The sequence below is a fragment of the Lepidochelys olivacea genome (assembly GCF_965140295.1).
Source record: "Lepidochelys olivacea isolate rLepOli2 genome assembly, chromosome: 16".
NCBI classification, from domain to species: Eukaryota; Metazoa; Chordata; order Testudines; family Cheloniidae; genus Lepidochelys; species Lepidochelys olivacea.
In genome coordinates this window covers 25,418,774-25,434,536 of record NC_140426.1, presented here as the reverse complement: position 1 = coordinate 25,434,536, position 15,763 = coordinate 25,418,774, and the positions used below count along the sequence as shown (strand labels likewise).

The 15,763-nt window shown below is 39.8% G+C and overlaps 1 protein-coding gene across 4 annotated transcripts in view; it reads right to left on the bottom strand.

The window, feature by feature from the left end:
* NEK6 (NIMA related kinase 6) overlaps positions 1–15,763 on the bottom strand; it is a 110,801-nt gene that overhangs the window by 12,168 nt on the left and 82,870 nt on the right. For all 4 annotated transcript variants that reach the window (XM_084649768.1, XM_084649767.1, XM_084649766.1 and 1 more), the window contains one exon: positions 5,681–5,775. In XM_084649768.1, coding sequence (XP_084505894.1) covers positions 5,681–5,775 — 95 coding nt within the window. The remainder of the gene's footprint in view (positions 1–5,680; positions 5,776–15,763) is intronic.

Sequence of the window (15,763 nt, the reverse complement as noted above, 5' to 3'; positions counted from 1 at the left end):
ATCTGGATGACAGATTTCCAAGGGAAGTGGGGAATGAAGACACCTCCCACTATTTTGATAAGATTTAATAAAAATCAATGTGTGATTGTAAATGTCACAGGAAGATGGTGCTGTATGACATAACACCCTCCCGCAATATTACTCAATGGAATTCCAATTGACACGCACATCTCTGAAGGTAATTTGTACAGTAAATCTTTCTTGAGTTTATCTCCCAAATAATGTCTGAAAAGAGGTATCAGAAGTGATTCATAACCAGCCAAACATTATTTTCCCACTTTTTAGCCCAATGGGAAAAAAAAAGTTTTTTATTACAAGAAATTGGCATGAATAAAATAAAGATCCTTCAAAGAGACGTATAGATTTGATTTTTCAAATAATTTAAGGAAAGTTTAAAATGTCTAAAAATAATGACTTTTTATTCACTGAAATCAAATGGTAACTGGCCAATATTTCTTGCAAGGTCAAAATATCAGACCTTGTCCACAACTTAAAGGGTTTCCTATATAGACAGCAAGTACAAAAATGCTTTTCAAGCCACATATGGCACACACATAATTATACTATTACCACCACAAAAGCATATTTATTTTGCCAAGCATGCTAGGACGCTTAGACTACGACACCATGAGGGGACCCTAATGTGCAGCAAAACCATATCTTAGCATAAGGCTAAATATGTCTCTCCAAACAAAATCTGAGATCTTCTCTACAGCAGAACCCATACTTAGGAACAATCTTAAAGCAGCCTGATCAAGAACTCGCTTTGAACTGATCAGTGATGGGACAGCAGCACTTAACCTGGGCCACTGTCACTATTGCTCTTACCCCCGGTAGGACTAATGGTGCAAATAAAAGGCATCAGAGCGTCAACTGAGCAACACCTTTACTGGAAATCTCAGTTTCAGGTCAAACCTGAACAATTCCAGCTATTTTTAATGTAAAAATTTTATTAAATCCTTAAAGCCCAAAAAGAAAAGGAGGACTTGTGGCACCTTAGAGACTAACCAATTTATTAGAGCATGAGCTTTCGTGAGCTACAGCTCACTTCATCAGATGCATATCGTGGAAACTGCAGCAGACTTTATATATACACAGAGAATATGAAACAATACCTCCTCCCACCCCACTGTCCTGCTGGTAATAGCTTATCTAAAGTGATCATCAGGTGGGCCATTTCCAGCACAAATCCAGGTTTTCTCACCCTCCACCCCCCCACACAAATTCACTCTCCTGCTGGTGATAGCCCATCCAAAGTGACAACTCTTTACACAATGTGCATGACAATCAAGTTGGGCTATTTCCTGCACAAATCCAGATTTTCTCACACACACCCCCCCCACCCCCATACACACACACACTCACTCTCCTGCTGGTAATAGCTCATCCAAACTGACCACTCTTCAAGTTTAAATCCAAGTTAAACCAGAACATCGGGGGGGGGGGGGAGGAAAAAACAAGAGGAAACAGGCTACCTTGCATAATGACTAAGCCACTCCCAGTCTCTATTTAAGCCTAAATTAATAGTATCCAATTTGCAAATGAATTCCAATTCAGCAGTTTCTCGCTGGAGTCTGGATTTGAAGTTTTTTTGTTTTAAGATAGCGACCTTCATGTCTGTGATTGCGTGACCAGAGAGATTGAAGTGTTCTCCGACTGGTTTATGAATGTTATAATTCTTGACATCTGATTTGTGTCCATTTATTCTTTTACGTAGAGACTGTCCAGTTTGACCAATGTACATGGCAGAGGGGCATTGCTGGCACATGATGGCATATATCACATTGGTGGATGTGCAGGTGAACGAGCCTCTGATAGTGTGGCTGATGTTATTAGGCCCTGTGATGGTGTCCCCTGAATAGATATGTGGGCACAATTGGCAACGGGCTTTGTTGCAAGGATAAGTTCCTGGGTTAGTGGTTCTGTTGTGTGGTATGTGGTTGTTGGTGAGTATTTGCTTCAGGTTGCGGGGCTGAGTTCCCTCACAATGAACCTATAAAGAGAAGTCTCTGGGATGCATTTCAGGTGATAGAAACATGATACACACCTTTTAGATACTGCTACACTTTATAGTTCCATTGTGTATATTACTAGTATCTTTAGATAGTAAGGATCCATGCATGTAAAGCAGCAGGCTTTTAAAATTGGTTTGTACATTCATCGGCTTTAAGTCCAGAAGGGACCAATGTGTTCATCTGGTGTGATCTCCCGCACAGCACGGCCATAGGATATCCCTGAATTAATTTCTGTTTGAACTAAAGCTCATCTTGTAGAAAAACATCTAAATCTTGATTTCAAAATTTCCCGTGAAATCTACCACAACTTGTGATAAGTTGTTCCTATAGTTAATTACCCTCTGTTAAAAATATGTGCCTTGTTTCTAATCAGAATTTGTTATTGCTGCTGTTGCTTTAGGACTCTGAATTAATTCAAAGTCCTTTGTATTCCTTTCCTAGAGGTCACATGAATTTTAAGCCTGGGCCCAGAAACATTTCACTCAGCTGGAGTACGTTTACACAATTGTTTATGATCATGAGAGCCTAGAACCGAGTTGCTGCTTTCCTCCTTTTGCAGTATGAGGCTATCACACACTGGTGTTAGCACCTAAGTTCCCACTAAGCTGCGTGGCCATGCAGCAGCCTATTAAGCACCGCACAGATGCTCAGGGCTGCAGTGGGGAGAGGCGCCTCTCCCCCAGCCCCGGACCTGCCACGGCGGGGAGAGGCGCCTCTCCCCACCAGCCCCAGCCCAGCCCTGGTGGAGAAGTGCTCATTCCCCGGTCCCAACCTAGCCCTGGCCCTGGCGCAGCCAGGGGAGAGGCGCCTATCCCGCACCCCTAGGCCAGGTGTTGCTGCGGGGAGAGAGAGCTGGGGGAGTCTTCTCTCCCCGCTGTAGCCCCAGGGCAGCCTGCACCCCAAGCACTTTATCCCTGGCCCCTCCCCAGAGCCCACACCTGCAACCAGAGCCCTCCCCAGAGCTCACACCCGCAGCCAGAGCCTTCCCCTCCACACCCTAACCCTCTGCCCCAGCCCTGAGCCCACTCCAAACCCCTCGGCCCCACCTCCATATTGGTGGACAGAACAAAATTCATTCCACACGTGCGTGGGAACACTGGTTAGCACAGCTTTTTCATTAGGCTAAAAGCCCTCTTTCACATCTGGGCCGCGTTGCCCTGAGTAGGCAGCATGCTCAAGACAGCTTTTTGGCACATCTTAACATTTCTTAAACAAATGCTAACACACACCTATTTTCTCATTGTTAAATAGATATTGAAATGGTGCGATTAGCCAATCTGCAGGATTTTCCAGCTCTGACAGAAGTGGTTTCTTTTAGTGAGCTTATGCTGTTTTAAAGCTCCATTTTATTGATCAACCACTTTTCCCTATATACAAATATTAGTTTCCCAACTGCTTTTCTTGTATAGCTGTCTCACAGATTCCAAGGTAAGATCTCCTTTAGGACCGTAGGTCTGCACCGTACACACCCCAGTTGAAAGGCACTATTCACAATGATTTTAGAGGCAATATGATTTGTTTCCACCCTTCTAGCAGCAATGTCTAACTTTCTAATCACCTTCCCTCAGCCCCACATGCTACCTTACAAGGTCTTCCTGCACCATACTGTGGATGAGAAGGCACAGAGCGGGACCAAAAACTGGGAGGACAATTTGTGAGAGAGGAGCAGCCGAGGAAACTACCTTCTACATTATCTGCTTCCTGGCTCTAAGTCGTCAACAGTCCTGCCAGAATGTTTTTGTCTGTGGTTTGCATTATTTGGCAAAGGTCTGGCAATTCCCTGTTGACCGTGGTGTACAGCATCAGACCTGTGTGTCCTCTTAGCCCATCCCTCTAATCCCCAATGGAATTTCACACACAAGTCACTGTTATGATACACCACTCATCTCTGTCCAAGCAAGTCTACTTCTCAGCAGGTCCAGCTCCTCTTTGCTTAGAGACCACCAAGACCAACCCTTGGCCTTTATGTTCACGGCAGCCATTCACTGCATTTGTATTAAATCCAGCCTCATTGTTTTTCCATTAACTAAACTCTGTGGCACGTCTCTGGCCCAGGACAGCAGGTAAACATGCATTAGCTGTCTAAGGAGCATCTGCATTTTCTTTGCCGTGGAAAGGACTTCAGGTGGGCATAGGTCAGTGTTTAGATACCAACGTAACAGGCATCTAAAATCCGACATGCAGATAAATTTGGTCCAGAACGTTTTTAGGAACAAATACCAAAGTCCTAATTGCATCTAAGCAGACGGTGTCGGAGTTCGCACATGTAAGCGGCACGCAGCTGTTGACTCAAGCAGCTCCCACTGGATGCTTAATTCCTCTAGCAGGATTTTGTTGACTTATTATACTGGCTTCCCAGCACTGATCTCTCCCTAGGTGCTCACCACACAGCACTTTCACACCCTGCCCACCCACAAATCAGCACCCATTGAACTGCATGACTCAGGCTTGGTACTGTGTTGACGACAGGACATGACCTTGTTAAACAAGCATTTAGCCACCTAGATGAGTATATTCTTCCCAGCAGTAAACAGTTTTAACTCTTGTGGGGAAGAGCACTGCCTAGTTTGCTTTTAAGATAAAATTCTCTAAGAAAAAGTAGGGTTTCTCTAGTTTATGCAGAAACCTAGCTAAAGTTGCTGTACTGTCTGATCAGTTTATGCCAGGTATTTGTATTTTGATTTTTTTTCCACGATTGTGAAAAGTTGCAATGACAACCATCATTTCATTTTGACAATCCTTTAATTAACCAGGAAAAAACAACCAAAATACGTAAGCATCCAAAGCTTTGAAGTGGCCCTGGGTTATAACATTATAGTGGGCTCTCAACTGAAATTTGGGGGGGTGGGAGTGTCGTACCATGCACTTTCTAAATTTTGGGTACCCTCACTTGAACCCAAAGCTGTTTCATATATTTATAATGTAACCTTACTATTTGTTTAAATGAATACAACTTTTTTTATGGATCTCAAATACCATTAATTGATCATTTTTCTGAACACTTGAAAAATCTAATGGCATAGCGTTCTCACAAAATCATAGTATCAAGAGTAACTTTCTTCTTAATATATCTAGTATGTAGAACACACTAAGTATGTAAAACTATGTAGTTCACAATAAGGATCTCTGCTTTGAAAACTATATTCTTACATGGTTTTGCATGGCTTTAAACACTTAAAAAAAAAATCTAACTAAATCCTCTCAGTGGGAACAGTAAATTCGTTTAAAAACCACAGTAGTTTTCTTCATCAAGAGCTCTGGAAGGTCAAAGTATTTCAACTCTTCAGAACTCATTGCTCTTTACACTAAATTACATTAAAATGACACGTTTGGTCTTTAAAACAAACTTAGTATTTAGGAAAGAGTTCTAAATATGCTCTTCCAATAACTGCCCAGCTTATAGGAGTAAAGAATGAGACAAATTGGCTTGCTGCTATCTGTATCTCTAATATTTACTGTGATGCACTAAACCAGCTCTGAATAAAATCTGTTTAATATCTTTTTTTTTAAAATACTCAAAAAGAACTCAAGATAACGAAGATTTTATAGGGTTTCACAGAAATCAGATGTAAACAGGATTGAGTTAAACTGTTTACTTCATTCATTCCTGTTTTCTTTTATTATGTGCTTGTTTATGCAAAGATGAAAAAGTTAGAGATGCTTACCTCATACAATAAACAGCCCAAAGACCAGATATCAGATTTAAAGTTATAGCCATTTTCATGTATTCTTTCTGGGGACATATAGTATGGAGTTCCCACTGTAACAAAGCAAGCAAAAAAAAAAAAAAACAGGAATTATCTTTCTAAAGACCAACAGAGTTTGATCTAGATGAAGTACAGATGTTTATCTTCGTGAAGTGCAATGGCTCTGGCAAACCACACATTGGAGATTGTTTGCACAATTATGAAATAAGCAATGGTTTCAAAAGACTATGGAAGAAATGTTCTTTTTTAGAACCATACTAAGGTAGAAAAAATCAGATAAAGAACAGACGGGCATTACTGTGATAATTTTATGGTTTTGAACTTTGAGGAAAACAATCTTCTTTTCCACCTTTCTGGGCACTCCACCTTTCTGGGCACTTTTGGACTGTATTGCTTATACAGAACAATGGTAAATGATCACTCTCCACTTGGTTCGCTCAACGGCACATGAAGCCGCAGGTTAGATGTTATGAACATTCACTACTAAAACAGGAATCCTGTGACAGCAGATCAATTGAATATGTTCACTTGACACACACTGAACCAGCTGCCTGACAGACCAGCTCCAAATGTGATAAGATACCTTTCCTCTAACGAGCTCTTTGAGATCTCAAGAGACCATTTGCTGTAGTGGAGAAATAGTAGTAATAAAGTAGGCATTCAAAAACTTTTCTGAAAGAGCCAGGATGATCTATAAAATTCCAGAATTAAAAACTCTTTTGCAGTTCTCCGTCATACTCAGAGCTATGAGCTTTCAACTCTGTTTCCAAAGTTTGTATTTTCTAATGATAAATTTGCCAGGGCATCTTTGGACAGGAGTTTGAAATAATTACTAATAAATCCCTTGTACCAGTGAAACACATTTTAATCCCAAATCAATTTAGTGGGACTGAAAATACAAGATACCCTGGTATCCTCAATTACATCCAATAATTCTTGGCTACTCCATTTATAAAAAACATCCAGGGTTCAGTTATCTTTTTTTCTTTCTCTGCTTGTCAAACCCTCCGTTAATTGTTCTTTTTCTGATCTTGGTATTCCTACCTAACCTTCTACTAGTGACCTTAAAGTGGCAAATGTTAAATTGCCTCATGTTACATCCACAATTTCTTCATTCAAAACTCTGGCTGCAAATAAATTGTAGACTTCTGAGCAGAGTGTAAGTCAGTGGGCCTTTCTGGTGCTAAACCATGCAAGATTAAACAGAAACAAGGTCTACAAGGGTGTGAGAACGTTGGAAATGAGAGGGGTGGAAGCAAACGATAACAAGTACTAGTATCTCAAAGCCCATGCTGTCCACGCACTTGGGCTAAGTAACCTCAGCAATCTCCCTCACACAACCAGTGAAACTGTTGCATGCAAATTAGCTGTAGTGGGTGAGGGCCGATTGAGTTACCTCTGATATCACAACAGTCCAGGACACTTGACACAGATAGATGCATGACTGCAACTGAAAGCCTGTGCTGTTGCACAGGTGTACTGTAATTCATAAAGTCAAAATGGCTGAGAACTTTAAAAACTGGATGGTAACACACTGCAAATCTCAGGGAGGATATTCTAAACAAAAGAGCTCTCATCCATGCTTGTAGCTGATTCCATCAGTTCACACTGACTCATCAGACATTCTAGGCTGCAGAGTGACAATCCTGGATTTTTATTACACATATTTTAGTGTGAAGTGCCTTCCTCCTCAACCTTGAGGCATTACTGAAACAAACTGGGACACGTGGTAACTAGTTATTCCAGCTACAGACCAATTACAATCTCTCACATACTTTTGTTTATTGAAATAGCCAATGCATTTCACAAGCCCATAACCTCTAGCTCACATCTTCTAGTACTTTTATAACTCACCTGGTTCCCAGCAAGTAACATCTTTCTAATTAGGTGTTCATATCTACTTATGTTTGAGTTTGTAAAAACCTTCCCTTGGGAAATGTAGGCCAAATTCATACCTGATTAATTTCACTGCCTTCAATTTGGCCCTATAAATACAGACTTGCCCCATCACCCAAGTAATCAGTTTCCAAATAATCTGATTTTGTAAGACTTGAAAGTCCTAACACATGAATGGGTGATTTCCTGTTATATGGGCAAAAAGGGATCTCATTATTCACCCCTCATCGTATGTGAAGGAACATGGGGCAATCCAAATGTGTGTCATAGTCTTTCACTAACCCTTCTGTAGCAGAAACATGGCTACATAGGCATACAGATGCTTTGGTCATCCATGATGAACTCCTAAGGCACAAACGGGAGAGGTCTGAGTCTTTGGTGCTGAAGGCTCCAGGGTGGATCCCTGCTGATAACAGAGATATCTGTATGTGTACGTAACAAAGGTAATTACATTTCCACCCCGTCCTTCCATTTTACCTTCCCATCTCTCGTACACATGGATTCCTATCCTCCTCTGGGAGCTATGACTGCAGCATGGACCCCTACAGCCTAAGGTTTTAAGATGTTCTTCCATTAGAAAGTGTTTGTGAATGATGCAGCATGCACCTAACTCCAAACAGCACTCCCAGCTGCTTTCAAGATTCACATGGTTAGCCTCAAACCCAAGTCTTCCCCATAATGTGTAGTGAGTCTCGAAGTCTACCAGTGCCAAACCCTAGCCATTTTAATACTGGGCTATTCACAAGGGGAGTATTTTAATATACTAAGCATATTGTCAAAGCAGGAGCCGTAATTCACATAAAAATAGTAAAATGAAATAAAATCTACTTCATGAATGTGAAATTACTGGATTAATTCATTACAGTTCCGATAATCAGAAAATATACGGCATAACATAGGAAGAAGAATTGCTGTACCTGACTGGATCACTCATTTGGTCCTCCAGTCTACTATTCTGCTTCTAGTAGTGGCCAGTAACCAGTTACAATATCTTGTGGGGGGAGGGATAACTCAGTGATTTGTGCATGGGCCTGCTAAACCCAGGGTTGTGAGTTCAATCCTTGAGGGGGCCATTTAGGGATCTGGGGCAAAAATTGGGGATTGGTCCTGCTTTGCAGGGGGTTGGACTAGATAACCTCCTTAGGTCCCTTCCAACCCTGATATTCTATATTCTATGAATCTCATAATCTTAGCTTGCATTTATAGTTCATTCAAATAAGAAATTACATGAATCTGAGTGAGGTATGTATCTCTGGTTGAAAATTTAATTTGCACAAATTCAACATAGGTACATATTGTGTGAGAGGGAAAGTGACTTTCAGAAATTATTACATCTCCATGCTGGTCTATGAGTCTCTCCCTATTACAGCATTCCTTATTAAGCCAGTACTATTACCCAGCCTAGGAATATTCCAACATAGACCTTGACCCAGTTTTGGCCTGATTTAGCTTCCTGTAAAAGGTAGCTGCACATGGGATAGACTCAAGTCCTCTCATTAGTTACTAAATCTTTTAATGAACTGCATGCAGTGACATAACAGGAGACAACAGAATACTGTGAAAGCAGACAGAGCTCAGACCTCCTATGGATCTCCTCCTATTTGCATGTAAAATGCATAGAGCGGGCCAGTTGATCACTTTACATAATTCCTGTACACTTTGCTGTTTTCTGTAAAAAAAAATTGCATTGGACACACATCATTTACACATTTTTTCTGTTTAAAAACATGAAACTGCAGCAGAAACTCAAAAGTTATGCATTCTCTGCAGATTGTTGTGAAGAGTTTTCATAATTCTTCACTGAACACTGATGTATAAGATGTTTCCCCACCTCTGCCTTCTCTATGCTTCTCCTCTTCTCTGATCTGCCAAGAAAGTTACAAGGAAGGAGGAAGGAGCCAGAGAGAATGCCACCCTGTTACTGTCTGAAATTAACTGAGTAAATTCCAGAACATGCAGTGGTAGGAATAAACATGGAGAACATTTATACTCTTATTCCCATAAGTCTCAGTATGCTTTGGTACCACTGGTGGCCTCCAGCCTTAAGTGTTCTTGAAATCAGTTGTTCTGGGTCACTGCATGACAAGCTCACAGTAAATAACAGTGTGTGGGCTTGAAAGTTATGGCCTTGCTTTCCATGTTAGCATGGGTCTGTTTGGAAGGCTTTGTTCAATTTAAAATTGTCGTTTTGAATAATGCCTGAAAGCGATCTTCGATCAAGGCAGAATGACAGTGTTTATAATACGGATGAATGCGTCATATTCCTTATTTGATTTTTGTGCATTACGCTGTTCCATTATATTAAATAGGTTTGTGGGGCAGCCCATGCCTGAGCTGATTCTATACACTCTACCTTGCACATTTACCTATCATTACTGTAGTGTTGTCAGCAAATATATGAACAAGCAGGTCTCTGCATTTCAAAAATGATACATTAATTTTTAAATAAGTGTCATGATAAAAGACTGACAAGCCCAATTCTCTTTATGGCCTGTCCAACATTATGTGGGAATCTCCTGTAATGAGCATCTTCTAGAAAACTGCACAAGACTTCCAATTTAATCAGCCAGGGCTTACCAATGCATTACATTAGTCAATTTGACAAGAACAGTCTAATCGGAGACTATTAATCAGAAACTTTCTTTGGCATTTGCCCTGCTGAAAATACCAAATATTGTTCAGATTCACTATTAATCACCACCTGGTAGAATAATGCTTCTTAAGTTATAAAGATCACAGAACAGTAGAGAGGTTTATGACTAAAGTCAGCATCTTCCCATTCCACCTCTGAAAATCTAAGCACTTCTCTTGAACACTGCCATACTTGAGTGATATCAAACCGATGCTTATTCCTTCTATCATAGGTACTGTATTTGCTACAGCTAAACCATCCCAGGACACCAGAACACCTCTGGGTCATTTGTAACATCCAGTGAAGGAGAGGCTGATTCTTCAGCAGGTAGATTATGGGCAGCTAGCCCATTTGTTTCCCACATCTCAAAAATATATGCAAAGGTAGTACTGTAAATGTAAGATTCATATTCCCTCCCTCTCAAATATTCTTTGAGTCAAACTGGGAGTGTGAGACTATGGAACCAAACTAGGAGTAAAAAGATTTAGGTTCTTTTCCCAACTCTGCCACTGAATCACTTCGGGACAAATGGGTATGTCACTTCTATGCCTTGGTTTCCCCTTCTGTAACACGGTGGTGACAATGCTCACCCATCCTTGTAAAGCACTTTAAGGTAGCATGAGGGGCGTCTTCTGTCATCATTAAAATCATCACTGCTGGCTTCTTGGTTTTAATGTGAGTTTTTTTTGTTTGTTTTAACTTTTCGTATGCTGGGTTCTATCAGAGTTCTTTCCTGTGCAAATACAATGTATTCAGGGATCAGAGTTCCCTATGAAACTGTTTCCTGGTTCTTCACAAACGGAAACAAGGATAAAATCTAATTTATACTGTTAGGGTTCTCCCTCTATTCTTCTCCTAGCTTAAAACTAAAGTATTCAACACTCTCCTGTGGCCATGTTCTCTCACGCAGCCCTCCCATTGCCTTCAGGCAGACTGTCAGACTGAAAAGGGTAGAGAGTTTCAAAATATTTTAGAGGGTTTATGTGATTTTGAAAAATATAGAAAATTAAAGTATCTACTTGAAATTGGTCAATCAAATGTCAGAGTCACAACTGGTTGTGATATAAACTGAAAGGCAATTTGACAAGGAAATACTGAACTGTGTTTCTGAATCTATCGCTTTGCTTTCTCCCAGCAGTGAACAGAGTTCTGAATATGAAAGAAGAACCTAACAAATTCTGACCTTTATTGTGTCTTTAGAGTATTCCCATTTTCAAACCAAGAAATATCGGAACACGACATGGGCCTCCACAGGGTAAAACTGATTAAAGCATTCCTTCATTCCAGAGATGTTCCCACTTCTCTCTAAACATACTTTGCAATGTATTGAAATACCTGTAGTTTTTGAAACATGCTCATTACATCTGAAAAGGCGAAGACCAGGCCTCAGAAAACTCAGATGCCACACAGGTCTAACTTAGTTTAAGAAATGTTTCAAATAAATAATTTTAAATGTTGAGGATTGTCGTCTTGCCATTGATATGCAAGACACATATTGAAGCGTCATAACTACAGAGTTAGAAAATCACTTTTTAATATGGTTCAAGCATAATATGTATTTCGTACAAGTAAAATCAAAGGCCCTAATTCAAAGAGGAAATCAGTACTCACAACTCTCAAGTGCCTCATCTCTTAAAATAAGCCTGTAAATTGTTACATAGAAAAATTTACAGCTATCCTAAGAAGGAGTCTAGTCATCACATTGCTACATGAGGCTCTAAATGCCAAAACAAAAAGTTTTCATACTTTGATGCACACTTACTGAAAAGAATCCTAATCTTCCTATTGAAAGGCACTGAACTCTTACTTTTGTAAGCTACTATTAAAATTTTTAAGACAGTTCACCTACTCCTAGTCCTTTGTAATCTCTTGAAACCTTGAACTGTAAACATCCAAAAATACAACGAGGAGTCCTTGTGGCACCTTAGAGACTAACAAATTTATTTGGGCATAAGCTTTCGTGGGATATAACCCTCGGAAGCTTATGCCCAAATAAATTTGTTAGTCTCTAAGGTGCCACAGGAGCTCCTCATTTTTACTGATGCAGACTAACGCAGCTACCCCTCTGAAACCTATAAACACCCAGCAATTGTCTCCTATTCTCAATCACCCAGGATAAGCATGGTCTACAATAATGAAAGTGGTCAGTTGAGACTGGATGCACTGCAGCTTCTCCTGTTACAAGAAAAAGAAAAATCCAACAGCAGTTTGAGAGACTCAGTCAAGTCAAATTGAGATGGCATAGCACCTTATGTTGCTCTGGCTTTATTCATTCATTAGTTGTAGAACTACCGCAAGATTGCTGAGTTTCTTGACAGGAGACGAGCATGCTGTCTCCATAGCAGAGTCTATGCAGATTCTTACAAGCAAGATAAAGGTGAAAGAATGGTCAAAAGCATGAAATAAGTTTACTCTAAATTCCTTCAGGTATCACCCTGAAGTATGAATTCCATTCCAATAACTTAAAGAAAGATTTGATTGAAATCTACTTATTCCTACAGCAAGAAGATTACATGCAAATAAGAAAAGGAATTATGAGAGATTAATGCAACAAGTAGATTACAAAGAGTTGTGATACAACTTAGACAGTATTTCATTAGGAACAATCCACCTACTGCAAATAATCAAAAATCCTTTTATCTGTTATGTACTCCAATTATATCTATTAACCATAACAATAAATTAATCAACAATTCTTTGATTAGAAGTTTGCATTTTATCCCACAAATACTGTATCTACTGCCAGGTACCAAAAGAACAAACAAACATTCTCAGAACACTGAAAAGATGGGCAATTAAAATTTTAAGCACAGGTTTCCTCTGTCCTTTGTTTCTCAATGAGGCCTGTTTTCTAGTCATTGCAGTTCTAAATGTACCATGAATCTGCTTGGAATGGCACACTGGCTTGGCAAGCAGAACAATGGGGACCAGTGTATTTGTGCACCAGATCTTCTCAAGACAAAAGGCGTACTCCCTCATTGCCCTCTAGCAGAGCAGATAACACAGAAGGAATGCGTATTCAGCAACCCACACTCAGCCTGATCAATGGCTATTTGTGTGTTCTGTTTTGAGAAGGTCTGTCATGTATGGTGGTATCCCCAAAAAGAAAATCTGCTCTGACACAAGGAGATGAGAGTCTATTTGGCAAAACAAATGTCAAAGTATTTTTTTTTCAATATTTTTATGCAAACCTGCAATTTTTGATTATACCACCAGACAGGATTTTCATTAATAAAAAAATACGGTAATCAATTTAATAAAAAAGCAGTCAATTTTAACATTGATGGAAATTATCTATAAGCTATTTAATTGTTGTACCAGGTAAATGTTTGGTACATTTAATAAGAAACCAAAACTACATCAATTTAGTGTTCAATTTTTAGTCAATATTTGACCATGTTCTGCTGTTAACAATCTTCTCTTAAAACTGTCCTAACTTATGCTGTGAGACGTATTTAACAGCTTTACACAAAGCATGATAGAATACCATGCAATGATGATTTATTCCTCTTTTTGCTCATCTCACTGAAGTTCAGAAAAGGAATGATGAAATGTATAACATGGTCTTTACAAAGGGGTTTTAAGACAAGTTTAAAGAGCAACATATGGAAAAGATAGTGTGGGAAAACTGCAACTCTGCTCATTCCTGTTACTTGCTGGAAGAAAGCCACTGTAACTCTGAAGCTGCTATGCACCGTGGGTGGGAAACAACAGAAATCCAATTGTTACATCTGATTTCACTTTTGTTACTGGACAGGAGGAATTAGGTTAAATTTAATAACTTCTTGTACCTAGCAGGGAAATGGGGAGTCAAGGGGGTACCATATTGTACAAAAAGGGAAATACCTAAGCAAAAGGGAAGATTTTAAATGTAATTACGCATGCACTGCAATAAACAAAAGAATTGGAATGTACATTTTTTGTTTTTCGTGAAAAGGGTTAAGCAATATTTTCTCCAAAGAAATGAAGTTTTAAAAAAAATCCCACTTACCAAAGACTCTCTCTGTTTTGGGGAAAAAATCTTAATAACTGGAAGTTTTAATGATATGCATCTCCACTCTCCTTTCCAGCTAAAACCTGGGATTTATCCAGGGAGGGAGAGAGCAATTTCTTTAACTGGAGACAGGTCAGAAGGGCAGCACTGCTACCTGGCAATGGCAGCTAATAAAATACACCTTAGCAAGTAATTCAGCTGCAAGGGTTTGCTTTAAAATGTGGAAGATTTCAGGTAAAGCACTGAGCAATGAAGAGTGGTCCCTGCAATAACATAGACTTTGAGAACAAGGGATCTCTTTACAGTGAAAAGAGCAGCAGCAGAATATGTGGTACCCTACAAGTTCCCACACGTTATTCCTCTAACCATCTAGGAAAAGTCGATTTGACCATTTTATTTGTGGGGTTTACCATTCATCCAACACACTTCCCTTCCTTATTAATACAGGATGCTGGTTTTACTGCAGTCAGGGCCAAGTGGGACCAGCATGCATCCAAGTTTTTGTTTGTTTGTTCATGTGTTTTTGCAGGTCTGTCTATCAGGAAGTGGGCCTCCCTTTCTCTTGTTTTATGAATGCAGACTATGGTGGTGAAACAGGAGCCTCAAAATCCGGCCACATAATTTGTCGTGCAGCCTGCTGTTGCTCCAAGCAAGACACTCGCTTGTATCTTGTGAGCTGTGTATGGGCAAATCTTTCATTTTTCTTTCATTACCCCGGCGTGTACTGTCACTTAATTGTTATGTATCCAATCCTTCCTGACAAATATGATCTGCTGCCTGGTAATTCGTTTGACATTCATTCTGTTCCTTGCTCTAATTATGGCTTCCATTTCTGACACTGAGGCGGCTGTGCTGCCACGGCCAGATAGTACACCTGTCAGGCGGGTTGTGGTGCTGCCGAATGCCCTTTTATGCCAGTCTGAGAGTAGGAAATACAAAGAAAGAAAAAAATTAGATGAATATATTTGCATAAGCCCTGTGTTCAATTCATGGGTCAGCAGCCTTAGAAATTATGGTTCAGGGTGGTTGCTAGGGCAACATAGCTACAGGAAGTATCAGATACCACAGACTAGGCCTGTATAAGATCATATCTATCTATATCTAGCTATCTTAAATATAAAATATGCATGAAATATCATTCGCACTTACTAAAATGTAAATTTGCAAATGAAAAAAACCTTTCTAAACCAGACTCTGTTTCTTGCTGCTACAAAACTACAAATCTAGCCAATTACGTAAAACCTGCTATTACTCCAAATATTTTTCTCCAAACAATTTTCTCCAAACGTTTTCTTTTTTGAATGCAAGAATGTACTTTTTATTTGGAAACAAGCATCACTCTGAACAGCGCTTTTCCCCCTTGGAAACCTAGATTCCTTTACCTTTTCACATTGGTTTTCATTTTGCTTTCAGGATGCTAATTCTTTGGAGGAAGGGCAGGATCCACAGAGAGGAGCTTCAACTCTTACTACATGCCCTTTCTCAATTAAGAAAGACGAGCTCTGATAAAGGTCACAAG